The sequence below is a fragment of the Pagrus pagrus genome, assembly GCF_965226575.1.
Source record: "Pagrus pagrus genome assembly, chromosome: 17".
NCBI lineage: Eukaryota > Metazoa > Chordata > Actinopteri > Spariformes > Sparidae > Pagrus > Pagrus pagrus.
The window spans coordinates 8,964,119-8,984,396 of record NC_140201.1 but is presented as its reverse complement, the minus strand read 5'-3'; the positions used below and the strand labels follow the sequence as shown (position 1 = coordinate 8,984,396).

At 42.0% G+C, this 20,278-nt stretch overlaps 3 protein-coding genes across 5 annotated transcripts in view; 1 reads left to right on the top strand and 2 right to left on the bottom strand.

Moving 5' to 3' along the window:
* Positions 1–9,951, bottom strand: part of skic2 (SKI2 subunit of superkiller complex) — a 14,578-nt gene extending 4,627 nt beyond the window's left edge. The window contains exons 1-25 of the mRNA XM_084378607.1: positions 9,846–9,951; positions 9,354–9,472; positions 8,362–8,483; positions 7,889–8,006; positions 7,318–7,432; positions 7,164–7,238; positions 6,999–7,052; positions 6,736–6,899; positions 6,228–6,383; positions 5,901–6,046; positions 4,691–4,837; positions 4,150–4,234; positions 3,943–4,049; positions 3,698–3,844; positions 3,522–3,618; positions 3,224–3,436; positions 3,013–3,123; positions 2,722–2,833; positions 2,475–2,593; positions 1,679–1,810; positions 1,395–1,532; positions 1,211–1,315; positions 731–866; positions 520–646; positions 90–300 (exon numbers count right to left, since the gene is read on the bottom strand). Of these exons, the coding sequence (XP_084234733.1) occupies positions 90–300; positions 520–646; positions 731–866; positions 1,211–1,315; positions 1,395–1,532; positions 1,679–1,810; positions 2,475–2,593; positions 2,722–2,833; positions 3,013–3,123; positions 3,224–3,436; positions 3,522–3,618; positions 3,698–3,844; positions 3,943–4,049; positions 4,150–4,234; positions 4,691–4,837; positions 5,901–6,046; positions 6,228–6,383; positions 6,736–6,899; positions 6,999–7,052; positions 7,164–7,238; positions 7,318–7,432; positions 7,889–8,006; positions 8,362–8,483; positions 9,354–9,472; positions 9,846–9,858 (3,069 nt within the window). The 5' untranslated portion in view covers positions 9,859–9,951. The remainder of the gene's footprint in view (positions 1–89; positions 301–519; positions 647–730; positions 867–1,210; positions 1,316–1,394; positions 1,533–1,678; positions 1,811–2,474; positions 2,594–2,721; positions 2,834–3,012; positions 3,124–3,223; positions 3,437–3,521; positions 3,619–3,697; positions 3,845–3,942; positions 4,050–4,149; positions 4,235–4,690; positions 4,838–5,900; positions 6,047–6,227; positions 6,384–6,735; positions 6,900–6,998; positions 7,053–7,163; positions 7,239–7,317; positions 7,433–7,888; positions 8,007–8,361; positions 8,484–9,353; positions 9,473–9,845) is intronic.
* A 173-nt stretch (positions 9,952–10,124) lies between these two features.
* Positions 10,125–14,227, top strand: nelfe (negative elongation factor complex member E). Of its 2 annotated transcripts, XM_084378973.1 has the most exons (11): positions 10,125–10,184; positions 10,470–10,555; positions 10,804–10,873; positions 11,697–11,842; positions 11,935–12,009; positions 12,150–12,187; positions 12,292–12,587; positions 12,808–12,952; positions 13,078–13,132; positions 13,712–13,814; positions 13,914–14,227. In XM_084378973.1, exons 2-11 carry the CDS (start codon positions 10,481–10,483, stop codon positions 13,985–13,987), a joined length of 1,077 nt encoding a protein of 358 aa, XP_084235099.1. In that variant the 5' UTR covers positions 10,125–10,184; positions 10,470–10,480; the 3' UTR covers positions 13,988–14,227. The 2 variants fall into 2 exon arrangements, with proteins under 2 accessions (XP_084235099.1, XP_084235098.1); XM_084378972.1 differs by having other exon boundaries at positions 13,712–14,227.
* Positions 14,228–14,531: 304 nt separating this feature from the next.
* Positions 14,532–20,263, bottom strand: LOC311272639 (uncharacterized protein). 2 transcript variants are annotated; one of them, XM_084379200.1, is made up of 5 exons: positions 19,985–20,263; positions 18,338–18,546; positions 18,054–18,248; positions 17,535–17,741; positions 14,532–16,832 (listed from the first exon to the last, which is right to left on the bottom strand). In XM_084379200.1, the coding sequence occupies exons 2-5, from the start codon at positions 18,539–18,541 to the stop codon at positions 15,717–15,719; spliced, it is 1,722 nt and encodes a 573-aa protein (XP_084235326.1). In that variant the 5' UTR covers positions 18,542–18,546; positions 19,985–20,263; the 3' UTR covers positions 14,532–15,716. The 2 variants fall into 2 exon arrangements, with proteins under 2 accessions (XP_084235326.1, XP_084235327.1); XM_084379201.1 differs by having other exon boundaries at positions 18,338–18,543.
* Between the last annotated feature and the right edge of the window lie 15 nt (positions 20,264–20,278).

The following is a 20,278-nucleotide window of genomic DNA, read 5'->3' as shown; positions in this document are numbered from 1 at the left end:
CATTCATGTGCATCATCTGAAAATTATTAATAACTCCCGCAGAGAACTGAAGAAGAGCGCTTTCTTCAAGGACCGCCTCAAACACACACCTGCTCTGCGAAAGTGGGCGAGTGAATGCAGTTGAACTCTCTGAGGCTGTCTTGCAGCACGCGGTGCCTCATGGAGTCCTCCACCACGTCGACGCTCTTCAGCTGGAGGTCGTTCACGGGGTCGAGGCTCGCGATGCCGCTGGGGCTGGCCTCGGCCAAGCGCAGGAGCTCCTGGGTCGCCGTGGAGATGGCCTGGCCGGGTGGGTCGAGCCTGAACGACCAGAGGGTGAAGAAAACAATTACGAAGAGAAGAAAGATAGCCTTGAGAAAATAATTATCAGATTCATTGACAACAACAAAAGTCACACAATGTTTGCCGACTGTCACTCAGCAGAACAGCAGAATCACACACTGCAAGGTTCAGTATTTCCAGACAACTATACTCCTCAGAAATACAGTAAATACATCAACCACACACACCGACACACACCTGAATCGTGGTTGTTGCCTCTTGTTGTAGTTGTCGATGATTCGGTCTGGAATCACTTTGAGGGTTTTTACCGTGATGGCTGAGACGTCCTCAAGCTTCAACTTCTGCACCGTGTGGCTGCAAGGGCCTGATGAAACATACAGAGAGCAAACATCACACATACACATATAACAGTACATCAGCCTGCGTGTCCACTTGTCGGTCCACCAACCTTCAGGTATGAAGAGAGCTGTGTTGAAGAGGTGAGGGAAAGCATCGCTGTTGTTGCCTTTTCCTTCTCCTTCCTCGTTGCCCTTCTCACAGATGATCAGAGCTGTGAAGGTGCGATTCACGGAGTCACTGGACACCTGGGATGAAGAGGAGACACATGAAGGAACCGGGAATCAGTAAATAAGGGGGGTTGTTTTAATTATACTAAATATAATAATAAATATGTAAATAATAAATAAATTGAATTTAAAAATGAAAGAAAATAGAAATAAAATAGAAAATTAGATGAGATTGTAAAAAAAGACTTGAATTAATACAAAGGTGAATAAATCAAGGCAGAAATATCAATTAACGTCACACATTGTGTCTACATTTGTTTCTAAATATGACTTTTGGTGCATCAAATGGCATATTAATTTATTTATTTTCTGCTTCTGTTCAAGCCACAATGAAAAACACACACGTCAACACACACATCTACCTGGAGGATAACTCCCAGTGCGTTGAGATGCTGCTTGTTGTTCACCACCACAACTCGACCCACAGACAGAGCTTTCAGCCCGTTCACAGACTCCAGCATCGCACGCTGAAACCAGACAAAAGCAGGGAGGTAATTAACGCTGTTCCAGTTTGATCCTAGTCGTGTGTTCGTCTGTGTTTTTTACCTGGAGGGCCTCTTTGGTGGTTCGTAGCTCCGTCACGGTGTGGTAATAAGGCAACAGGTCCGACAGCTGGCCGTCCGTGTCCAGAGGAGGCAGAGAGGAGACCATCTGCTTCAGCTGGCTGATCCTCTTCTCATGGGTCTACAGCAGGAGGATGTGAGAGAGAAAAGTGAGGAGGAGGAGGAGAACAGGGAGAGAACAGAGGAGTAAACAATGAAATAAAGCTGTTCTATGTGAAACCTCACCTGTACAGTACAGTATTTATAATCAATACAGTGACATGTTACCTGAGTGTCTCTGTGGTTTTCAGAAAAGCTCCTCCTCATCATGTCGGTCACACGGAGGGCTTCAACTCGCAGCAGGTTGAGGATCATCGTGTATGTGAGTCTGAACTGGGACTGGAGGAGGGTCGGTTTACCCTGAGAGCAGAAAAAGAGGATGTCGTCAACAAACGAAATGTCATGCAAAATAACAAACAAATAGGGGGCAGCATTTCACCTTGTAACCGGTAACTGCTGTTAACTGTAGCTGCAGTTAGCTCAATTAGCTGTGCAGCTAGCGGTCCGGACTGGGAGCTCGCACCATCAAGGTTTTGTTTGTGTTTTCACTGCTAGCACGGGAGCTTGAGACCTTGACGGGCTGGGGCTAATCGGTTGGCTATCTTAAGTAGATATCTCTTCAACAACACATAGATGTCCCGACATCAAAACTATAATTTCTTCACATTCTGCTGATGATTGTAGTTCATTTTTGAATGTTTTCGACTAAAATTCCTCATCTCAAGTATGCCAATGTAGGACAGAGCACTGGCTCTATTACAGGAAAGAGAGCATTGAAACCGAGACACTCCTCTCCACGCTGGCACGGAGGGAAATTGAGTTAAAATAAACCACTCAGCTGTGTAATTAAATGTTAAATGAATAAAGCAGCAACACCTTCCTTGAAATGCAGCCAAAATAAACAGGAGGCTGAGCTCTGCTGAAAGAGATTATGAGTATCTCGTGATGTTGACCGGAGACCGGCTGCAGGTGGAGATTAAACAAAAAAACTTGATGATATATAAACCCACGAGGCCGGCCTCACCAGCATCATGACATGCAGATCTGCCATGTCGTGAACTCCGGCTTTGCACAGAATGATGACGGTGCCCGTGGCGTCCAGGCCTCTCCTGCCTGCTCTGCCCGCCATCTGAATGTACTCGCCTGAAAGTGCGGTTAAAAACATAAAAGAGATATCAAAACTCTGCTGTTTTCCTCCACTCCTCGGAGATGAAAGAGCATAACAGATGTGGCTTCAGATGAAAGACGGGGAACGCAGAGCAGCACCAGACCTGGCAGCAGATTTCTGAAGCCTGTGCCGTCGTGTTTCCTGATGCTGTCGAACACCACGGTCCTGGCAGGCATGTTCACTCCCATCGCAAACGTCTCGGTGGCAAACAGAACCTGGGAGATGAAGGGGAGACGTGGGAGTCTTTGTTTTAACCACCTGTGGACCAACATTTCTTCACAGATAGTTTGGAGTAGAGGATAAATATGTTTGATATCTTTTAGCATATATTTGATTATATTATCTTAATTTTTAAAAAATGCTGGTATTCGGTATCTTCTATCGTCTGACTCACCTTCACGAGACCTCGGGAGAAGAGCATCTCTGTGACCTCCTTCAGTATCGGCAGGATCCCACTATGATGGACGGCTATTCCCCTCTTCAGCAGGTCCCTCATCACCAAAATCTAAACAGTCGATTTTATCATCAATACAGCATTTAGGCTCAACTCTGGTAAAGTGTTTTTTACCAAATAAAATCTAAAAGCTAACATGACTGGTCTCTACCTGAGGCAGCTGTCGGTCTCCTCCTCGGAGTCGACTCAGGCTCTTCTGGAAGAACGAGTGGATCTCGGCCTTCTCTATGGAGGTGGTCAGGTCCATGGACTCCAGCGAGCGGGCATTGTCGTCGCAGCGCGTCCGAGAGAAGGTGAACGCGACCACCGGCGTCTGCTGCCGCTGAGACAGGTAGTGCAGGAGAGTGAGCCACACCGCTCGGTCCTGGAGGGAAACAAAAATGCAAAGGGGGATGAGAACACGAAGCACGAGGACGTTGTTAGAGAAAAATCCAAGGTGATGTTTGTACCTGACTAGCTGAGGTGTTGTGCGAAGTACTTTTCGTGCCAAAGGATTGGGCGTGTTTGCTGGTGCGCTCCTTCTTGGTATCAACAGCTGCATAATACCTGAACAACAGACTCCCTTCATGAGAAACAATTTAAATGTCTTTCTTAAATAACCGTCTGCAGAAGAGAAAAGTTTTACCCTTTTGTGAGGAAGTTGCCGACAGCATCCACCAGCAGGAACATCTCTTTCTGAGTCCTGGTGCTGTTTCCCGTGTAGAGATAATGCTCCAGGGGCACAGGTCTCTTCATTGTGCTGATCACGTAAATATGCCTCTTCTTTATGCGACTAGAAATGAAAAATTGATGCGGGAGAATGGGAAATGTTCAAAAGATACTAAAAATGCAATTAATATTAAAAGCCTGCGTCTTATTTGGAGCACCTACCCGATCCACTCGCTAAACTCCAGGGCATTTGGCACCGTGGCACTCAGGAGAATGATGCTGACGTGATCTGGAAGCATAATCAAAACCTCCTCCCACACAACTCCCCTCTGAGGAACGACAAAGGAAGTTAAAAGAGGACAGATAAACATTATTCTGGACTTTCAACAGTAAGTCGAGTAAACGAATGATTCAGAAAGCTGTCCTGACCTCGGCATCGTTGATGTAGTGAACCTCATCAAAGATCACCCACTCCAAGTCTCTGATGACCTCTGACCCGTTGTAAAGCATCGATCTGAGAGAGCAAAAATTCAAATACAAGTAGTTCCGATCAAGCGATCTGATTGTTCAACTGGGCATTTAATTATTATAATTTATGGTGCTGTTAGACCGGCGAGCAAACAGTTTTGTGACGACAGTGAAAATGTTGTTTTTGAAAGGCTAAACCCCAACAAATGTGGACTGAACCACAATATTTTGTAAGATAAAAGCATTTTGTGACTTTTGGAAATGGATTACATCGATCTTTTTTCAATACATTTTGACTTTAGGACTTGTCAACGCTCTGGAGTTATTGAAATATTTGGATTACACGGAAACTGTTCAGCCATGATAGCGATAGTCAGAAACTGAGATAACACTATCAAAATGTCCTTGAATACATTTTTATGCAATACCGCTTAATTAAGACATCTAAAAGCTCTTTTTATAAACAAATACTTCAATGTTTAGAAGAAGCAGCCCCGAGTACCTGAGGATCTCTGTGGTCATGATGAGACATGAGGACTCGGGACTGATCTGGACGTCGCCCGTCAGGAGTCCAACATCTCCAAAGGTGTTCTTAAAGTCTCTGAACTTCTGATTGGACAGGGCTTTGATGGGAGAGGTGTAGATGGTCCTGTCAAAACACCAGATTAGAAAGAGAATCAGAATATGATTTGCACAAAAAAAAAAGAGGGAAACGTTGACGCAGTTAAGATATTCGAGTCCTACTTCAAACAAGATACATTCCTCGTGTCTCTATGTAGAAAACAAGTATAACAGCATGCAGAGAGAGCAGAAACACAGGATGACAGACTTTATTTTAATGAGCTGAGGGTTTTCATGTCTTCATCTGAGCTCGAAAGAAAGAAAGCAACCTGTTGCTAACATTTTGAGATGTCTTGAAAGGCAGAGCGCACCTCCCCGAGCACATGGGCCTCACATCTTTTCACTAATTAGTCAATTTCAATGTTTTCGGACATGTTGAGATAAGTTTTCAAAGTTCTTTAAGTCCCTTTCAAAACGTACCGGATGATGCCAAAAAAGTGTGTGTCATCACTCTCTAAGAAACGACTGACGTTTCAGAGATAAAAGATCTCCATGCAGCAACAACCAGAGGTGGCAAATGCTCACACACTCTTAACTAGAAGTAGAAGTACAGATACTTCTGTGAAGTACCGTTTTAACTTCTTTACTCAAGTAAAAGTAAGAAAGTACAGGCTCTGAAATGTACTCAAAGTATAAAAGTAAAAAGCATCCCTCTGAAGGACATTTCTACCAGCCATTTCTGTGAAAAGCTGAACCTCACGTCATATTAATTGCCATTCCCAGGACATCAAATAGCCACATTTTGGGTTAGTAAAGCATTAGTAATTGAGTAATTGATAATCGATAATTCCCCTCAAATGCATTAAAACTAAAGTATCGAGCCTGTTTTAAAAATATAAGAAGTAGAAAGTACAGATATTTGTGGGGAGTTAAAGTAAAAACTTGTCAGAAAAGTAAATATTCAACAAAGTATTTGTACTTTGTTACTTCCCCACTCTGACAACAACATACTACACTGAGATAGTCTCTTCCAGTAAAACTTCAAAAGATAAACTGCTGTCTTTAACCTCTACTGGGAGTGTGTTTAGCTCGCTGCGCCGCAACAAACAGCGAGGGGCAGGAGAAATTGATTTGTCCCAACGCATACACACCTCGTCATGTGTTTCTGGGAGAGAGCGATGGCGTATTCGGCCACCACTGTTTTGCCAGCTGATGTGTGTGCGGCTACAAACACAGAGTCGTGAGCCTCCAGCCTGAGCACAGCCTGCTTCTGGAAAACATCCAGCTCAAACGGCCACTGGAGCAGAGGAGGAAACGGATCAGTTATCACATGAAGCTCAGCCAGCGCACAAAGTGATTTTCACATGATGATTCACACTGAGGCGGCAAATAAATAGGTGACATGTTGAAGATTGCACATATGCAAAGGCACAAACAGATATATCTGCTTAAGGCCAGGGTGTTTCTAGACTCCCCACCTTGAAAGCTGGGTTGGGGACGCGCTTGTAGAAATCATCGCAGGGTGACGTGATGTTGACAGGGATGGCCCACTTCTTACTTTCCTCCGGGTTTTCCTTTGGCTTCGATTTCTCATCTTTTCCTTTCTCTGGGGGAGCTGAGGATGACACAGCATCCTGGAGACAGAGAGGGTGAGCCAGATTTCAGTGAAGTTAATGTTCAGCCAGAGGCACAGCTGGGAGTTTAGATTGCTTTATAACAGTATTACTGTGGTTTGGAAAAGAAAGGACTGCATTTATGTTGTGATTGATTTCATTTTGCAAAATAAAACCACTCTGCAGTGGTCGAAAACTGTCAGAAGAGATCTCCATGAATCTATCACACACATTTATATTTTCATCTGTGAATCTCATCATGCAAACATCCATCAATAAACATCAAATGTACTCTTTTAAAAACTAGTTAATGTAAGAAATATAACACATAACTGAAAACAAGAGAAAAACTATGTGAGGCAGACTGCAGTACCTTGATGCCCAGGTCTTCAAGACTGTTCGTTCTGGGTAGTTTGGGAGTGTCTTCTTTTTCTTTGCCTTCCTCTTTCTCATCTGCCTCAGGTTGCAGTTCAGTGATGTCATCCAATGTGGACAGGAGGGACATCAGGTTGACCTCTGCCTTTGCTATTTTGGCCTCTTCAGAAAAGAAGTTTTTAAAAAAGAACATTTGAAATATGTTTCGTTTAGCCCCTGTAGGATTTCTTTTTTCATGCATTTGAATGTGTGATATCTAACCTTTGTCAGTGAAGTCCATCCCAGCTTTAAGTCCAGGTGGGACTCTGAGTAAATCTACCAGTGGAAAAAAGACAATGTAACCACAAAGAGCTGAAATAACAAGAGAAGAAGAAGAAGAAGAAGAAGAAGAAGAAGAAACACTGCAAGTCAAATTTTAAAAATCACCGTTCTCAAAGTCTACGTCTTTCTCCAGCTCAGATTTCTTCTTGATTTGGTCCAGACTCAGCTCCTCCATCCCTCCTGTGAACGAACATATTTAAGATAATAAGTGCAAAGTGGAAACACCTCACTTGCAGAAACCGCTTTGAATGAATCTCACCAGGGAGGAATGGGTAGTTGGTGTTGCTTCCTCGAAGGCTCTCTGACGGAGGCCCGGGCTGCCGGTGCAATGAAAGGGAGTTCTTTGCTGACAAGCCCGTGTTCTCCATTAACACCTGAAGGTGAATTAAAGACAGAACAGAAGCAAAGATATCTGAATTAACCTTTGATTTGTTTAATGTAACACAATGACCACTTCCTCTTGAACTGACATGGATGGATTCTTCAATACTCAAAAGTTATACCACAAGAGAGCCTTTAATTTCTGTAAGATGGTTTGAAACAGGATGACACTGAGGCTGAAACTGATTATTTTATCAATAAATCTTCTGATTCATTTCAGGATTAATCAGGTAGTCGGTTGATCTATGAAACATCAGTAAAGTCAAAAATGCCTGTTTCAGAAAAGGAGCAGGAAATATTCACATTTAAGAAGTAAACTCTTGTAATTTTTGCCTCAAAAATGACTTAAAAGAAATCTTGATGTGGCAGATTAAACACATAACTTCGATGAAGTAATCTAGATGGTACAAACAATGTGGGAGGAGTGGGCTGGAGTGTTTGTGAGCTACCTCTGTGAAGTCCAGCAGCATCCCTGTGGTTGGATCTCTGACAACAGAGAGGCCGGTATGAAGTGGAGACGGAGTGCAGTTGAGGAGCGAGTCGACACTTACTTCTCTTTGAGTCACCCTGGGGAAGACGACAACACAACAGAGACGTTTACATCTTCTTACAGATACATACTGTCCAAAAAACAGGTAATTAAAATTGAATAAGGGGTGAATTTATTTTATCAGTTGCTATTTAATAAATCTTCAAATAAAGGGTAATACAAGATCATTACACATCTGTCGCTATTTCACAAAATGATGTTTTTTTAAATGGTCAATAATCAATTATACAACTTAGATTTTTGCCCATTAGATCGTCTAAATACCAAGAAACAGCAACCTGTACCAACCCTCAAGCACATATTGGTGCATATTCTGAAAATACTGTTTATAATTCAACGAGCAATATCAAGATTGTTTACAGGAACACATACTTGGGAAACTTCTGGAAGGCAAAGTCTGTGTCGTGTATCGGAAGCCAGGAGGGGTCCTGTAAGAACTGTTTCTCTACTTCTGTCTCCAGGCTGAGGCTGGTGGGAGGAAGGCCATGTGGGAGCTGCAGAGAAAACAAGAAGATCAGATATTAATATATCAGTAACTGAAAGGGACTTAGCGAGTAAGCAGATGCATACCACGTTACTTTTAAAATGCCAGGCTGGATTCCTGTATCACTAATGATTCACCCTGCATTTTTCGCCATGATTGTCAACTATCTACTACTAAAGTAAGTCACGCAATTTCTCTATAACTCTTTCCGTTCATCCACCCATTCTGCAAAATGTCACAAAAATTGACGTGCATATGATAATATAATCATTTTTCACAACCAAACACATTTATCTATACCCACAAAAGTACAGAAACCTGTTGGAAATGTAACTTATAGAAACATTTACTGCAATCATGCACAGTTTTGGCACAGAGATCGGAGGTATGAATAAGTATTCAGACGCTTTATTTTAAAGTAACAATCCAACAGTGTAAATAAATAAACCATTACAAGTAAAATAATGTATGTTAGTGTAAGTACATAAGTATTATTAAGTTATCAAGGGTAAAATGACTTGTTATACAGAATATATGGCCTACTGGATCATTAATACAGATGCTTTAATGTTTCAGAAGCATTTCAAGATTCAAGATTTAAGAAGTACTCTTGTGTGAAAAGGTTTTGCTTCGAGACTCCACTACAGAAATTATAAATAGCAATTAGTAATTTGTAACAATAATAACAATAACAATTTAAAAATGCAGACTAAAAATATGGACAGCAGGGATAAGGTGCATGTGTAATTACTGTCAGGTAGTAAAAAGTACAATATTTCCCTCTGACATGTAGTAGAGTATAAGTTAAATATGTGCTTTAAAATCATATTCAAGCACTGTATTTGTGTAAATGTACAGAGTCATCCTGCGACGTACTGACCGTGCTCTGTGGAGGTAAAGGCTGGTCGGGCAGGAGGTGCGTGATGAGCTCAAACCTGCCTGAACATCCCATCTCCAGCAGGGACAGCGGCAGGTCCATGGGGCCCGGAGGGGGCACATCTGCAGGGAGGAGGCAGGAACAACAATAGGCATGGAGGCTATGAATGGACTGAGGAAACACAATAAAGCTAACTGTGCAGCCAGGATAATGAGCCCCACGAACGCTGATGCAAACCTAACAATTTAATTCTCTATGTGTGTTCAAGAAAACCCCTTTAGACCTTATTACAGCCACTAGATAAGCAGCTAAACATTAAATCTATGACTCATGAGGCTGCTGGGTGGGTTCAGTGGAGCACTGATTGACAGCAAGCTGGCTACACTATTAGCCACATCACCACACAGGCTGCAACAGCGAGGCATGCTAGCAAGATGAAACACGTTTCGACAAACATTTATGAGCCGACTTGACGTGTAATCAAACAAAACTTACTTATTCTGTCCATGTCCCCACTCGCAAGTAGAGGCTAAAAGTTGCCACTAACTAGTTACTGCTGTCGCCTCGGAAGTTACCGAAGCGGAAGTGGCTACCAAACTAAGCTAGCTGGAATTAAAACAAATATTCAAACTAAACTGAAAACTGCCAACAAAACTCACAATAATATAAATAATATTTATATATTTTATCTAATATTCCAGACGGATTTTATTTTTTTGTGCTTTTATCTCTGCTAACGGTTTTTCTACTAAAAACGCCAAACGTCACAAGCAGCTCTTACGTCATATTTACGCGTCGGTGTTGTTGTTGAGCTGTACGCCACCGTTTGAATTTGTAAGTGAATGAATTAGATAAAAGCTATTAACTGTCCTATAAAGTAGTTTTAAGGCAGCACGTGTGTTTTATTATTCTGATAGTTTAGTGGTTTACCATTCGGCTTGGTCTGAATTAACGACACTGGAATGTTTTGGGAGGAAGTCGTGTTTGGGTTTCTGGCTAACATGATTAGCATACCTAGGCTAGCGGTGAAAGTATATGTGTATTTGTTGATATTTATTATTTTGTCTTACTACACATGTTTATTGTTGCCAGGTGTTAATGTAGTTGTCTTTGTTGTAGCTGTTGCCGTCATGGTGGTGTTTCCAAGCTCACTCACAGAGGAGGAGGAAGCTCTGCAAAAGAAATATGCTAAACTCAAGAAAAAGGTAAGCTTGCTCTCACACCCCTCAATATATATACAATGTACAACAATATACAACTATACAATGTTAGGCTGTGTCATCTTGAATAATGACGTGAATGTGAATCAATATCACATTTGATTAAATGGGAAGTGTTTGCTGTACTCCCTTGTCATGGAGGTTTTTTTTTTTTAATATCAGAGGAACACATTGAGCTCAGTCTTGTTTTTTAAAATTGTTTAAGCACTAAACGTTTATCACTGTCTTTTCAGAAAAAGGCTTTACTCGCCTTAAAGAAACAGAGTTCAACCAACCAGACAAACCAGAGTGGTTTGAAACGGAGTAAGTGCTTCTGGCAATTCAACTTTTGTGATTCAGCATTCAGCGTCTTTACTAAATACACCTTTGCTTATTGTGTATGTGTGTGTGTTGTACATCTTTAGTGTGTATAGTTTCATTATTCATTTTCTCAATTTGATTTAATAATTTAATGACACTTGTTGAGACTCGAATCCTATGTAAAATATTAAGTATAACAAACGAGTAAAAACAATAATGAATTGATGTAAATCATATTTATACTCTATACACTATAAATACTAACAAATAAATATTTTTATACTTGCAAGGACACACTCACATGTTGACTCTTATAAATATAAATGTTTTTGCACCTCAGTGTTTCATAAGACAGACATATGAATATACATACAGGCATAAAGACATTGATGTGCACAATAAGACAAGATTAAAATAGAAACACTTTTATGCAGACAAGTATAACAACATTTAGGTGCATATCAAATGTAAAAGAAACACAGCAAGATCAAAACAAAACAACTCAAACCATGATGTATAAACCAATGAATCTGATAAAATAAAAACAGATTAAATAAAACTAAAAGCCAGTTTGTCTAAACAGCCTGTCTTATTGCCTCTGGTGGGCTATCCAGAGCTGAGGAGCTGCTATTGAATAAGCCCCGTTCCAAGCCTTTTTTCCTTTTTTGTTTCTTCAAACGTGGCATAGCCAACATACAGTCGGGTCTGGCGACGCTGAAAGGGTTGAGATGTTTGGAGATGTATGTAGGGGTAAGACAATTGAGAGATTTGTGAAGTAAGAGTGCTGAGTATAATTTTGTTTACTTTACACATCCCTTTCTAACAGCTTTGTCGGACCAGCCTGTCGTTGACACGGCAACAGCGACAGAGCAAGCAAAGATGCTGATCAAGTCAGGTGCCATCAGTGCCATCAAATCAGAGAACAAGAACTCAGGCTTCAAACGCTCTCGAATGCTGGAAATCAAACTCAAGGTGAGTTGTTATTGTTTTAACTGATGTTCGGCTGTTTTCTTGCTTTGTTTTGTTTGTTCATTTGTCTAATTTTTGTTCTTTATCTGCCACAGGACCCTGAGAAAGGCCCGATTCCTGCTTTCCTACCATTCCAGAGGAGTGTCTCTACAGATGAAGAACAACCTGAGGTAAAGTGGTATAAAATATGATAAAACACGGTTGCAACGTGTAACGTTTCAAGAATTTAAGACTATAAATTTGATTATAAAACTCGAAATGAAAACAAGATGTACAGCTTATTCATATTTTATCATATTTGTGCTTCTAGTTGGGGAAGAGAGCCCAAAGGAAATCTCTGTATGAGAGGTAATGTCCAAAACCCATGACAAATAAGCAACACAACCTGCTTAATACACTGACAGTGAGTATGTCATGGTGTAACATCATTTCCCCTCCGTTTTCCCCTGCAGCTTCGTCAGCTCAAGCGACCGATACCGGGACGAGGACGAGGGAGCCAGCATGTCATCCAACCGCGAAATGGACAGAGACAGAGAGCGAGAACGCGACCGCGACCGGGAGATGGATAGAGAGCGGGACAGAGAGAGAGAGCGAGACCGGGAGAGGGATAGAGATCGAGGTCGGGACAGAGTGGACAGAGGAGACAGAGACAGGGAACGGGACAGAGAGAGAGAGAGAGACCGAAGCAGAGAGAGGGATCGAGAGCGCGACAGGGAGCGGGACAGAGAGAGAGATGGACCGTTCAGACGTGCGTAGCCAATTTCCGTTGAGTTTTTACATTTAAACAATTAAAAAAATCCATCATAGATAAGGCAGAGATGCAGATATCTCTAGAAATAGTACCAACAGTTGACAAGAATGAGGTGCAGAGCCCAGTCATAATCTAAATGTAGTGTGATGGTGGTTGTCAGATGTCATGCTGCAACACATACATGACTTGTCACTGTCTCCCATGTTGTCACTCTCAGGCTCAGATTCATACCCAGAGCGGAGAGGGGTCCGAAAGGGGAACACGGTGTATGTTTACGGCTCAGGGCTCACTGAGGACAGCCTGCGCTCTGCGTTCTCTCAACACGGAAACATCATCGACCTCTCCATGGACAACCCACGCAAGTACGAAACCATTAAACAACTCGGTGTGCGCATAACGGTCATGTTCACTGGCTGTACTGCCATCTGCTGCTTCTGTTGTACTCTTTGTTTATGTTGTGATTTGTGTTTCCTGTTCCCATTTCTAGTTGTGCATTTATTACGTTTGAGAAGATGGAGTCTGCAGACCAGGCTGTGGCCGAGGTTGGTATCATCCCATATAAGAGAAAACTAACAATTACACATGTGATCATCTGCTGACTGCAACTTCCAGAACACAGCAGAATCAGAATCAGAAATACTTTGTTGTCCCCCGAGGTGAAAAAAGCAACAAACAAAAAAGAGATTCAGCAAAGAAATTTGGATCAGAATGTGATCAGAACAAATTATTGAATTAAAGTGTGTTATGATAGTAAGTACTGTGCAACTTAGGTTTTGATTGTAAATGTATTTCACGTATATTGTAAAACATTTAAGAAAATGTCCTGAAATAGCAGTTGTACAGGTATTTCTGTCAGAGAAGCCTGAATCTCCCTTTGTTTATCACAATCTGAGAACATCTGTATTTCTACTGTAGATATGATGTTAAATTAGCAAGCTAGCAAATAATAAAAAATCCTTAGTTTAGCTACTCGGTCTCAGTTTTAATCAGGATCTTGCTCTGTTGTCAGTTGACATCCTTCTTAGTTTGCTAGAAGACACCCTGAAGTTGTGTTGATGCCCTGCTCATATTAACAAAGTGGACCACCGCTCTAAACTCTCCTCTCTGGTTTTGTCTCACAGTTGAATGGAAGCACGGTGGGAGACGTTCACATCAAAGTCAGCATCGCCAGGAAGCAGCCCATGCTGGATGCTGCCACCGGCAAATCTGTGTGGGCTTCACTGGGTAAGCACAGCACCCTTATTGTTGGTTTGAGACATTCAGACTGTGTGTGTGTGCGCACATGCTGGATTAACCTTCACCAATGTCTCTCTTCTTTCACAGCTGTGCAGAACAGCACTAAAGGCTCCTACAGGGACAAGAGGAACCAGGTCGTGTACAGTGAAGATTTCCTGTGATTTAAAAGATGTTTTTTTATTTTGGCATTTAGCTTTCCATGTTTTTGTTGAAATGACGACCTGTTAGCCACCAGCTTTAAGTGTCTTTTTTGCAGGATAAATACTGAATGACCTGTTGTTTTTCCGGCTAGATGGCTGTAGTTCACATGGTCGGTATGTGGTGCTGTGTGTGGCAGCTTTGCTCATGAAACTAAAGAAACTGTTTCTTGGAGCTCAATAAATAGTATCCATACATTTTTACACGGAGTGAGATTTCATTGATTTCGTCTCAAATACAAAGTGGGCAATGTGTTCAGACATGGAAAAGTAGGTAAGTAACAACACATTTTAGCCATAACCTCAATAATGCAGGTATTCATCGCCATTTTGACCCTCCTGGACTTTAGTGTTGATCCACATCCCCAAATCCTCTGTATAAGAAAATTAAACATTAATATCCCCTTGATTTAGTACAAAAACACTTTTTAACCCAGGCTGACAACCTACTCTACTACTTTGATTGTGGGCAGGCAGACCGTTACACAACTGACTCACGATTAAGAAACAGACTTACAGATTATTTTATTTACACGTCATCTTTTCTTTGAACAGCAGCCAGTCATCATACTGAACACGTGATACATATATTCAAGTTCAGGAATACAGTTCTGAGTCAAACTGATCAAACTATTCTAAAGAGACTTGAAACTCAACAGGCCTTTATGACTGACGACACTTTGACCCGTCACAGTAGGAGAAGCCCAGGTGTAAAAGTAAATATTAACGTTGGCTGAACTTCAATTTCAGGTTCCTGCTGTTGTGGGGTCAAAAACAGGTTTCACATCTTCAAACAATCTCATTAAACATAAACAAAGATGAGAACAGTGCTGGTTGTACTGTGAGTATAACTATGATTACACGAGTGCCACTGCTTCCCAACTAAGGTTGTCTAAAGCATCAATACTTTTTCCATGCCGTGTGTTTAAAACAATACAATATCTGCATTCTTTAGTCCTGAATCTACTGAAACTATAAACCAAAACTGATCTACAGATAAACATTAATACAAATATGTTGGTGTATGTTCAGGGACTCTTTCTGAGTTCAGGTTGGTAATAAAAAAAAAAAAGGATCCTATTTTGTCTGCCTAAGATTTGTTTTACTTTCGCAGAGGTATCAAAAGAGATATGGAAAAAGATATTACACAAGTACTGTATCAAAGTTTACAATTCCAGTATCATGACAACCTTATTCCCAACTGAGCAGCACATCCATTACAGAGGTTAAATATCCAGTGTTATAATAACATTCGCACCACAGTAGATGGCAGTAGATGTTTTCTTTGACTGAAAACATAAATGAAAACAAACGTACAAATATTCTCACATTTCATCCATTTTATGCGATGACAGACTCAGATATATCCGATTTGGATATGGTATGATGTATATGACATTTTGGTAATAAATAGCAGCCCCAGCTACTTTTAATGTTAGAAATAAAACCTGTGCTTTTCCTGCTGCGACCAGTCAGAATGTCTGCTGTGAAAAAAGGCCTCTTATTTGTGTACGAGACTGCGTAGTCTGTCACTTTTACCCACCTCCATCACTTAATGTACTTTAATTAATATTTGACACATATTTCATGTTAAAGGCCTCATAGTCAGTTACCAGCCCCACGGACTGATCTCCCCATTGGACAGCAGTAAGACGTTGAGCTTTAGACACTTTCCTGTCTTTAACACTTTGGCCTATGACACTTGTTCAGTAACCAGACACTCCTGCTCTTCCTCTCGAATCCCTCCAGCAGCTCCCCTCTCTCTCTCCCTCTCCTCCTGCTCATGAAGGGAGTTCTGCCCCGTGGTTTTCCCGTGCTGCTCCTTCAGGTGGCGTCGTAAGGCGGGCTTGTGGGCGAAGCGGGCGTGGCAGTATGCGCAGCGATGCGGCCGCTCGCCGCTGTGCAGGTTCATGTGGTCTATCAGTGTGGATTTTTGGGTGAAAGTCTTGTAGCACAGGGGGCACTGGTGGGTTTTGCCGACGCCCCGGTGCACGGCCATGTGTCGGGTGAGGTTGGCCGAGTGGTGGAAATGTTTGCCACAGCAGGGGCAGGCGTACAGCAGGTGAGTGGAGCGGGAGTGGATGGCGAGGGAGTGGGCGGAGGGGAACGTCATGCCGCAGTGCTCGCAGATTACAGGCCCGGTGACACTTGAAGTGGATCCCACCACTGCGACGGACTCATCCCCTCCCTCGTTTGTTCCCACAGTTGTCAACCCTGAGCTCCCCTCACCAGCAGCACAGCTCGACTCCTCCAGGGCATACTGGGTCAAACTGTTGGCTGCCAGTGGTGAGACCTTTTCTCCCTGATTGTCACCCATGCCAAAGTCCAACCGTGGGAGTTCAACTGAGACGTAACCTCCCGCCTTTAGCCCCTCTTGGCTGTAGTCCAGCCCGAAACTCCCTCCTAACCCCGCAGCCGCCAGATACCACAAATCCTGGTGGTGATCCACGCCTGGAGGTCTTCTCTCCTGTGATGACACCCACCTTCTCCTCTTAAAACCCCGTCCCCTCCCTCTCCCTCTCCCCCGGCCAATTTTAGGGTCAGTTAGCCGTCGCCTGAAAGCACGGAGCCCCTCCAGTGAAAGTCCCCCAGTACTGAGATCTCCCTCTGTCGGATTCAAGTCGTATTCGCTGCCATCTCCTCCGATCACGACACCATCAGTCTCTGGGTAACACTCGTCTTGAGGTCCATCAGAGGGAGCTCCTCTCTCCTCCCTGTCCCTGTTCATTTGATCTTCTTCAGCGATGTAAACTCTCAACACATCGTAGTCCTCCTGCCTGGCCTCTTCCTCCTCGTCTGATGCATTAACCTGGAACAGAAATAAAATGTGTAGAGAGAAAGATTTGTTTAGTTTAAAAACTGTGAAAAATACCCATCATAATTTCCCAGACTTTCCCAAAATTGCTTACTCTGTCTAGGTCAAAGTCTCAAACTCAAAGATGTAAAATTTACAGCCATATAAGACAGAAAAAAGAAGCAAATCCTCAGATTTGAGAAGCTACACAGAGCAAATATTCTGCACTATTGTCTTAACTCCCTTTTAGTTAACTACTTAAATCATTGGCAATTAATTTTCTTTTAATGGCTTGATAGTTTCAGAACCAAAAGTCAGACAAAAATATCTGCACTGGAGCCCTAATGTGAATGTTCAAGGACAGAAACAGGTAGTGGATTTTTCTTTTTATTATCCGTGACAACCTCATTTCTGTGTTGATCCTCTGCTCTCTGTTATCTTCTTCACCTTTTCATCCCGTTAGCCTGTCCTCTGTAAGACCCAGCCTTTATCACCCTTTGTCACACTTCAGCGACCGTCTGTCGGGACCATTTATGAGTCGGAAAAAGGCGGTGTAGAGAGCTCTCTGGCTTGTGTACCAGACATTATTCAGGATCAGGAACTGTCCTTATACTGCTAATGTTTGCAGCTTGGAATAAATGAAAAACGGAGAGGACACCAATATCCAAGCAAAACTGGCTAATAGAACAATCTGAGGTTTTTCTTTCAAACACAAACCTTAATACACGGCTCATCCAGCATGGTACCGTCATCGTGGTGTTGACTGTTGCCCTGAGCAGACATATCACCGCTGTTCTCCTCCAGTGAGTGTAATACAGGACTGTGCGCCTGCACAGCGGAGGATCGGCCCGCGGGAGGAGATGCGACAGAATGAATGCTACCGCTGACGATCACCGGGCGAGACTGGGTCTCCTCAGAAGTCATCTAAAGGACGAATCAGGAAAAAAAAAAGATTGCTTAAAAATGACAATTGCATCACTGCAAGCTATGAAAGTGTTGAGAGCATCTTACTATAAATACAAAAGGTGGGAAAAAGAGGTTAAAGATACAAAAATTTAAGAGATATTACCCTAAAGCAAGGATAAAACTGGAATAAAAACACCCTAGCCTGTCACGTTTTCTACACTGAAGACTTTGATTGATTTACATGTAAAAATCTGGAAAATTCATTGCACAACGTACGTATTAACTCGTAAGAATGATAAACATTTATACTGATTGTTTTGGGTCACTGACCTTTGGCGGACCAGGGTTCTTCAACTGCACATACTTCTTCAGTGCTCCTCGGCAGCGCTCCACAATGTGCTCCATCTGTAGGTAACTGGCAGCGGTCAGGTAGTTAACAATCTCTTCTGGGTTAAACTGCAAGACGCCAGTGTAACAAGACTGAAGCAGATCGCACACCACTGTGGAGCTGTACAGCATTGACACCTGGATAAAAATGTGAAAAAAAGGACTGTTTTTACTCAGCACAGAGACACAAATAATGATATTTGGACTGTGTGGTGACATCTGCCTACCTGAAGCTTGGGGGACGGGTTGAGGAGGAACTGGTCCCGTAAGAAGGGCGAGCAGGCAGCCAGCACCACCTTATGTCCCCTGAAAGTCTGGTTGTTGCTGGCCACGATGGTGATGTCACAGAAGTGCTGGCGGGACCTCAGTGTATTCATGTGCTTCAGGGTCGTGTCGCCGTGGCCCGGCAATCGGAAACACAGCATCTCCATCTCTACTGAAGTGAAATGGGGAAGAATTCATTACAAATAACGGATACAAAATGCAAAATGGTGGGACAAATAAGAGTCTCTCTTACATCATAGTTACATGATCTAAAACACAAAGCTATCTGAGATCTAAGACGGTTATCATTCTGTATTTAAACCTAACCCTATTTAAAGCTTATATCAAGTTTCATGTCTGTCAGGACATAATATTTTGTGAAATAATAATAGAATGTGTGTTCCACCAAAAAACAACAACTCCTGTTTTCATTCCTTTAAGGATGATTGTAACTGATAATACTAACAATTGCTGTAATATGGTAAACTTGTCCGACATGGTTATCATACAGTAAAACCTCATACTGTTGCGGTAGCTGCCTGGGGAAATAAATGTTAAATTTCAACTAATATCAACCTCATAAAAAGCCTAATGAAACGATCAGTTGATGAACACAAAAATTAATCGCAAACTATTTGGTAATTGATCGTTTCACCCTCTCAAACGTGAGGATAGATTTTGATTTAGTTGTTTTGTATCATTGGTGTATAAAATATGAAAGAAAAGAAAACAATTTTGCAATGGACTGTAAACACAAAAGATATCTTATGGCTGTACTGAAATATGAACTTAGTTTTTTTTTTATGTTTTTGATTTGCTGTATTACTTTCTCCTACATCACATGACATTTGGCTGAATATTTTTTGGTTTGGGGCTGTTGGTCAGACAGTTGAAGGAATTTAAAACACCACTTTGGGCTCTTTGAAATCATTTACTGTTTTCTGAAATGTCTTAATTCTGACAAAAATTGGTGGATTCATCTTTAATGAAACACACAAAACACATCCCAAATACTCATGAATCATCCAACTGGAAATAAAATAAATATCCCAATGTTTGGATTAAATTAAACTGTTTAAGTCAATGTCTGAATAATAATAATAATAATAATGTCTACAAAATGATGTTTAAGGCACATAGTTATGTACTGGTGATTTTCCCTCAATGGCAATATAATCTAGCCTTGCACATTTGAAAAAGCAGCAGTAATATTCATATAATAACCAAAAGAAAAGAGACAATTATTGCCCATTTAATTCAGATTATTCAGTAAAGTATGGTTGTATCACTTGAAGTGCAGCTCTAAGAGCCAGAAAAGACACCGTTGTACCTGCTAACGTTATTGACTATGTGTTATATCAGTGTAATTTCATATCTCAGGTGACATTAAAGGTTATAAGAGTAGTAACGTAGAGGTTATAAATCAATGGCGTTATTGGGTAAAATCGATCATACCTGAAATATCTGCGTCCTTTCCTTCTGGCCTAATGTTACTTGTCTGGACGTTAGCTTAGCTTCTGGTTAGCCCGCTGGCCTCTTTCAGTGACCGACCACAGAAAACAAATAAAAGCCCCTGATTTCACTTATCGTCAAACTTTGCTGTCACTCACCTTTCCTTTCGTTGAGCGTCCTCTCCGGCTTTCTAAAATAACCGACCCGGGTTTGTTTCGACGGGACAACCGTTGACTGTGGCGACGTTAGTTAGCCGGTAACGTTTCCTCATCACCGCTGCCACCAGCTACTACCGCGATTTCTGTTTACTTTTTGGCCTCTTTTTTTTTTTTTGGAGGAAGCGCATCCCGTGACAACAAAATACAAAACCGCTGCCCTGTCGCCACCAAACTGACTGTGAGTCGGTTTCGGTGGGAGGCTGCTCACCGCGGCTAGCCGTACGAGCGTAGTAC

Bases quoted from the DNA above. Each gene is read 5' to 3' on its own strand.
- nelfe (XM_084378972.1), top strand. From the start codon at position 10,481: ATGGTGGTGTTTCCAAGCTCACTCACAGAGGAGGAGGAAGCTCTGCAA. The intron at 10,556-10,803 runs GTAAGCTTGCTC...CTGTCTTTTCAG, and splicing joins ATGCTAAACTCAAGAAAAAG to AAAAAGGCTTTACTCGCCTT. The intron at 13,133-13,711 runs GTTGGTATCATC...TTTGTCTCACAG, and splicing joins CAGACCAGGCTGTGGCCGAG to TTGAATGGAAGCACGGTGGG.
- LOC311272639 (XM_084379200.1), bottom strand. From the start codon at position 18,541: ATGGAGATGCTGTGTTTCCGATTGCCGGGCCACGGCGACACGACCCTG. The intron at 18,249-18,337 runs GTAGGCAGATGT...ATTTTTATCCAG, and splicing joins ACCCGTCCCCCAAGCTTCAG to GTGTCAATGCTGTACAGCTC. The intron at 17,742-18,053 runs GTCAGTGACCCA...TTCGTCCTTTAG, and splicing joins AGAACCCTGGTCCGCCAAAG to ATGACTTCTGAGGAGACCCA.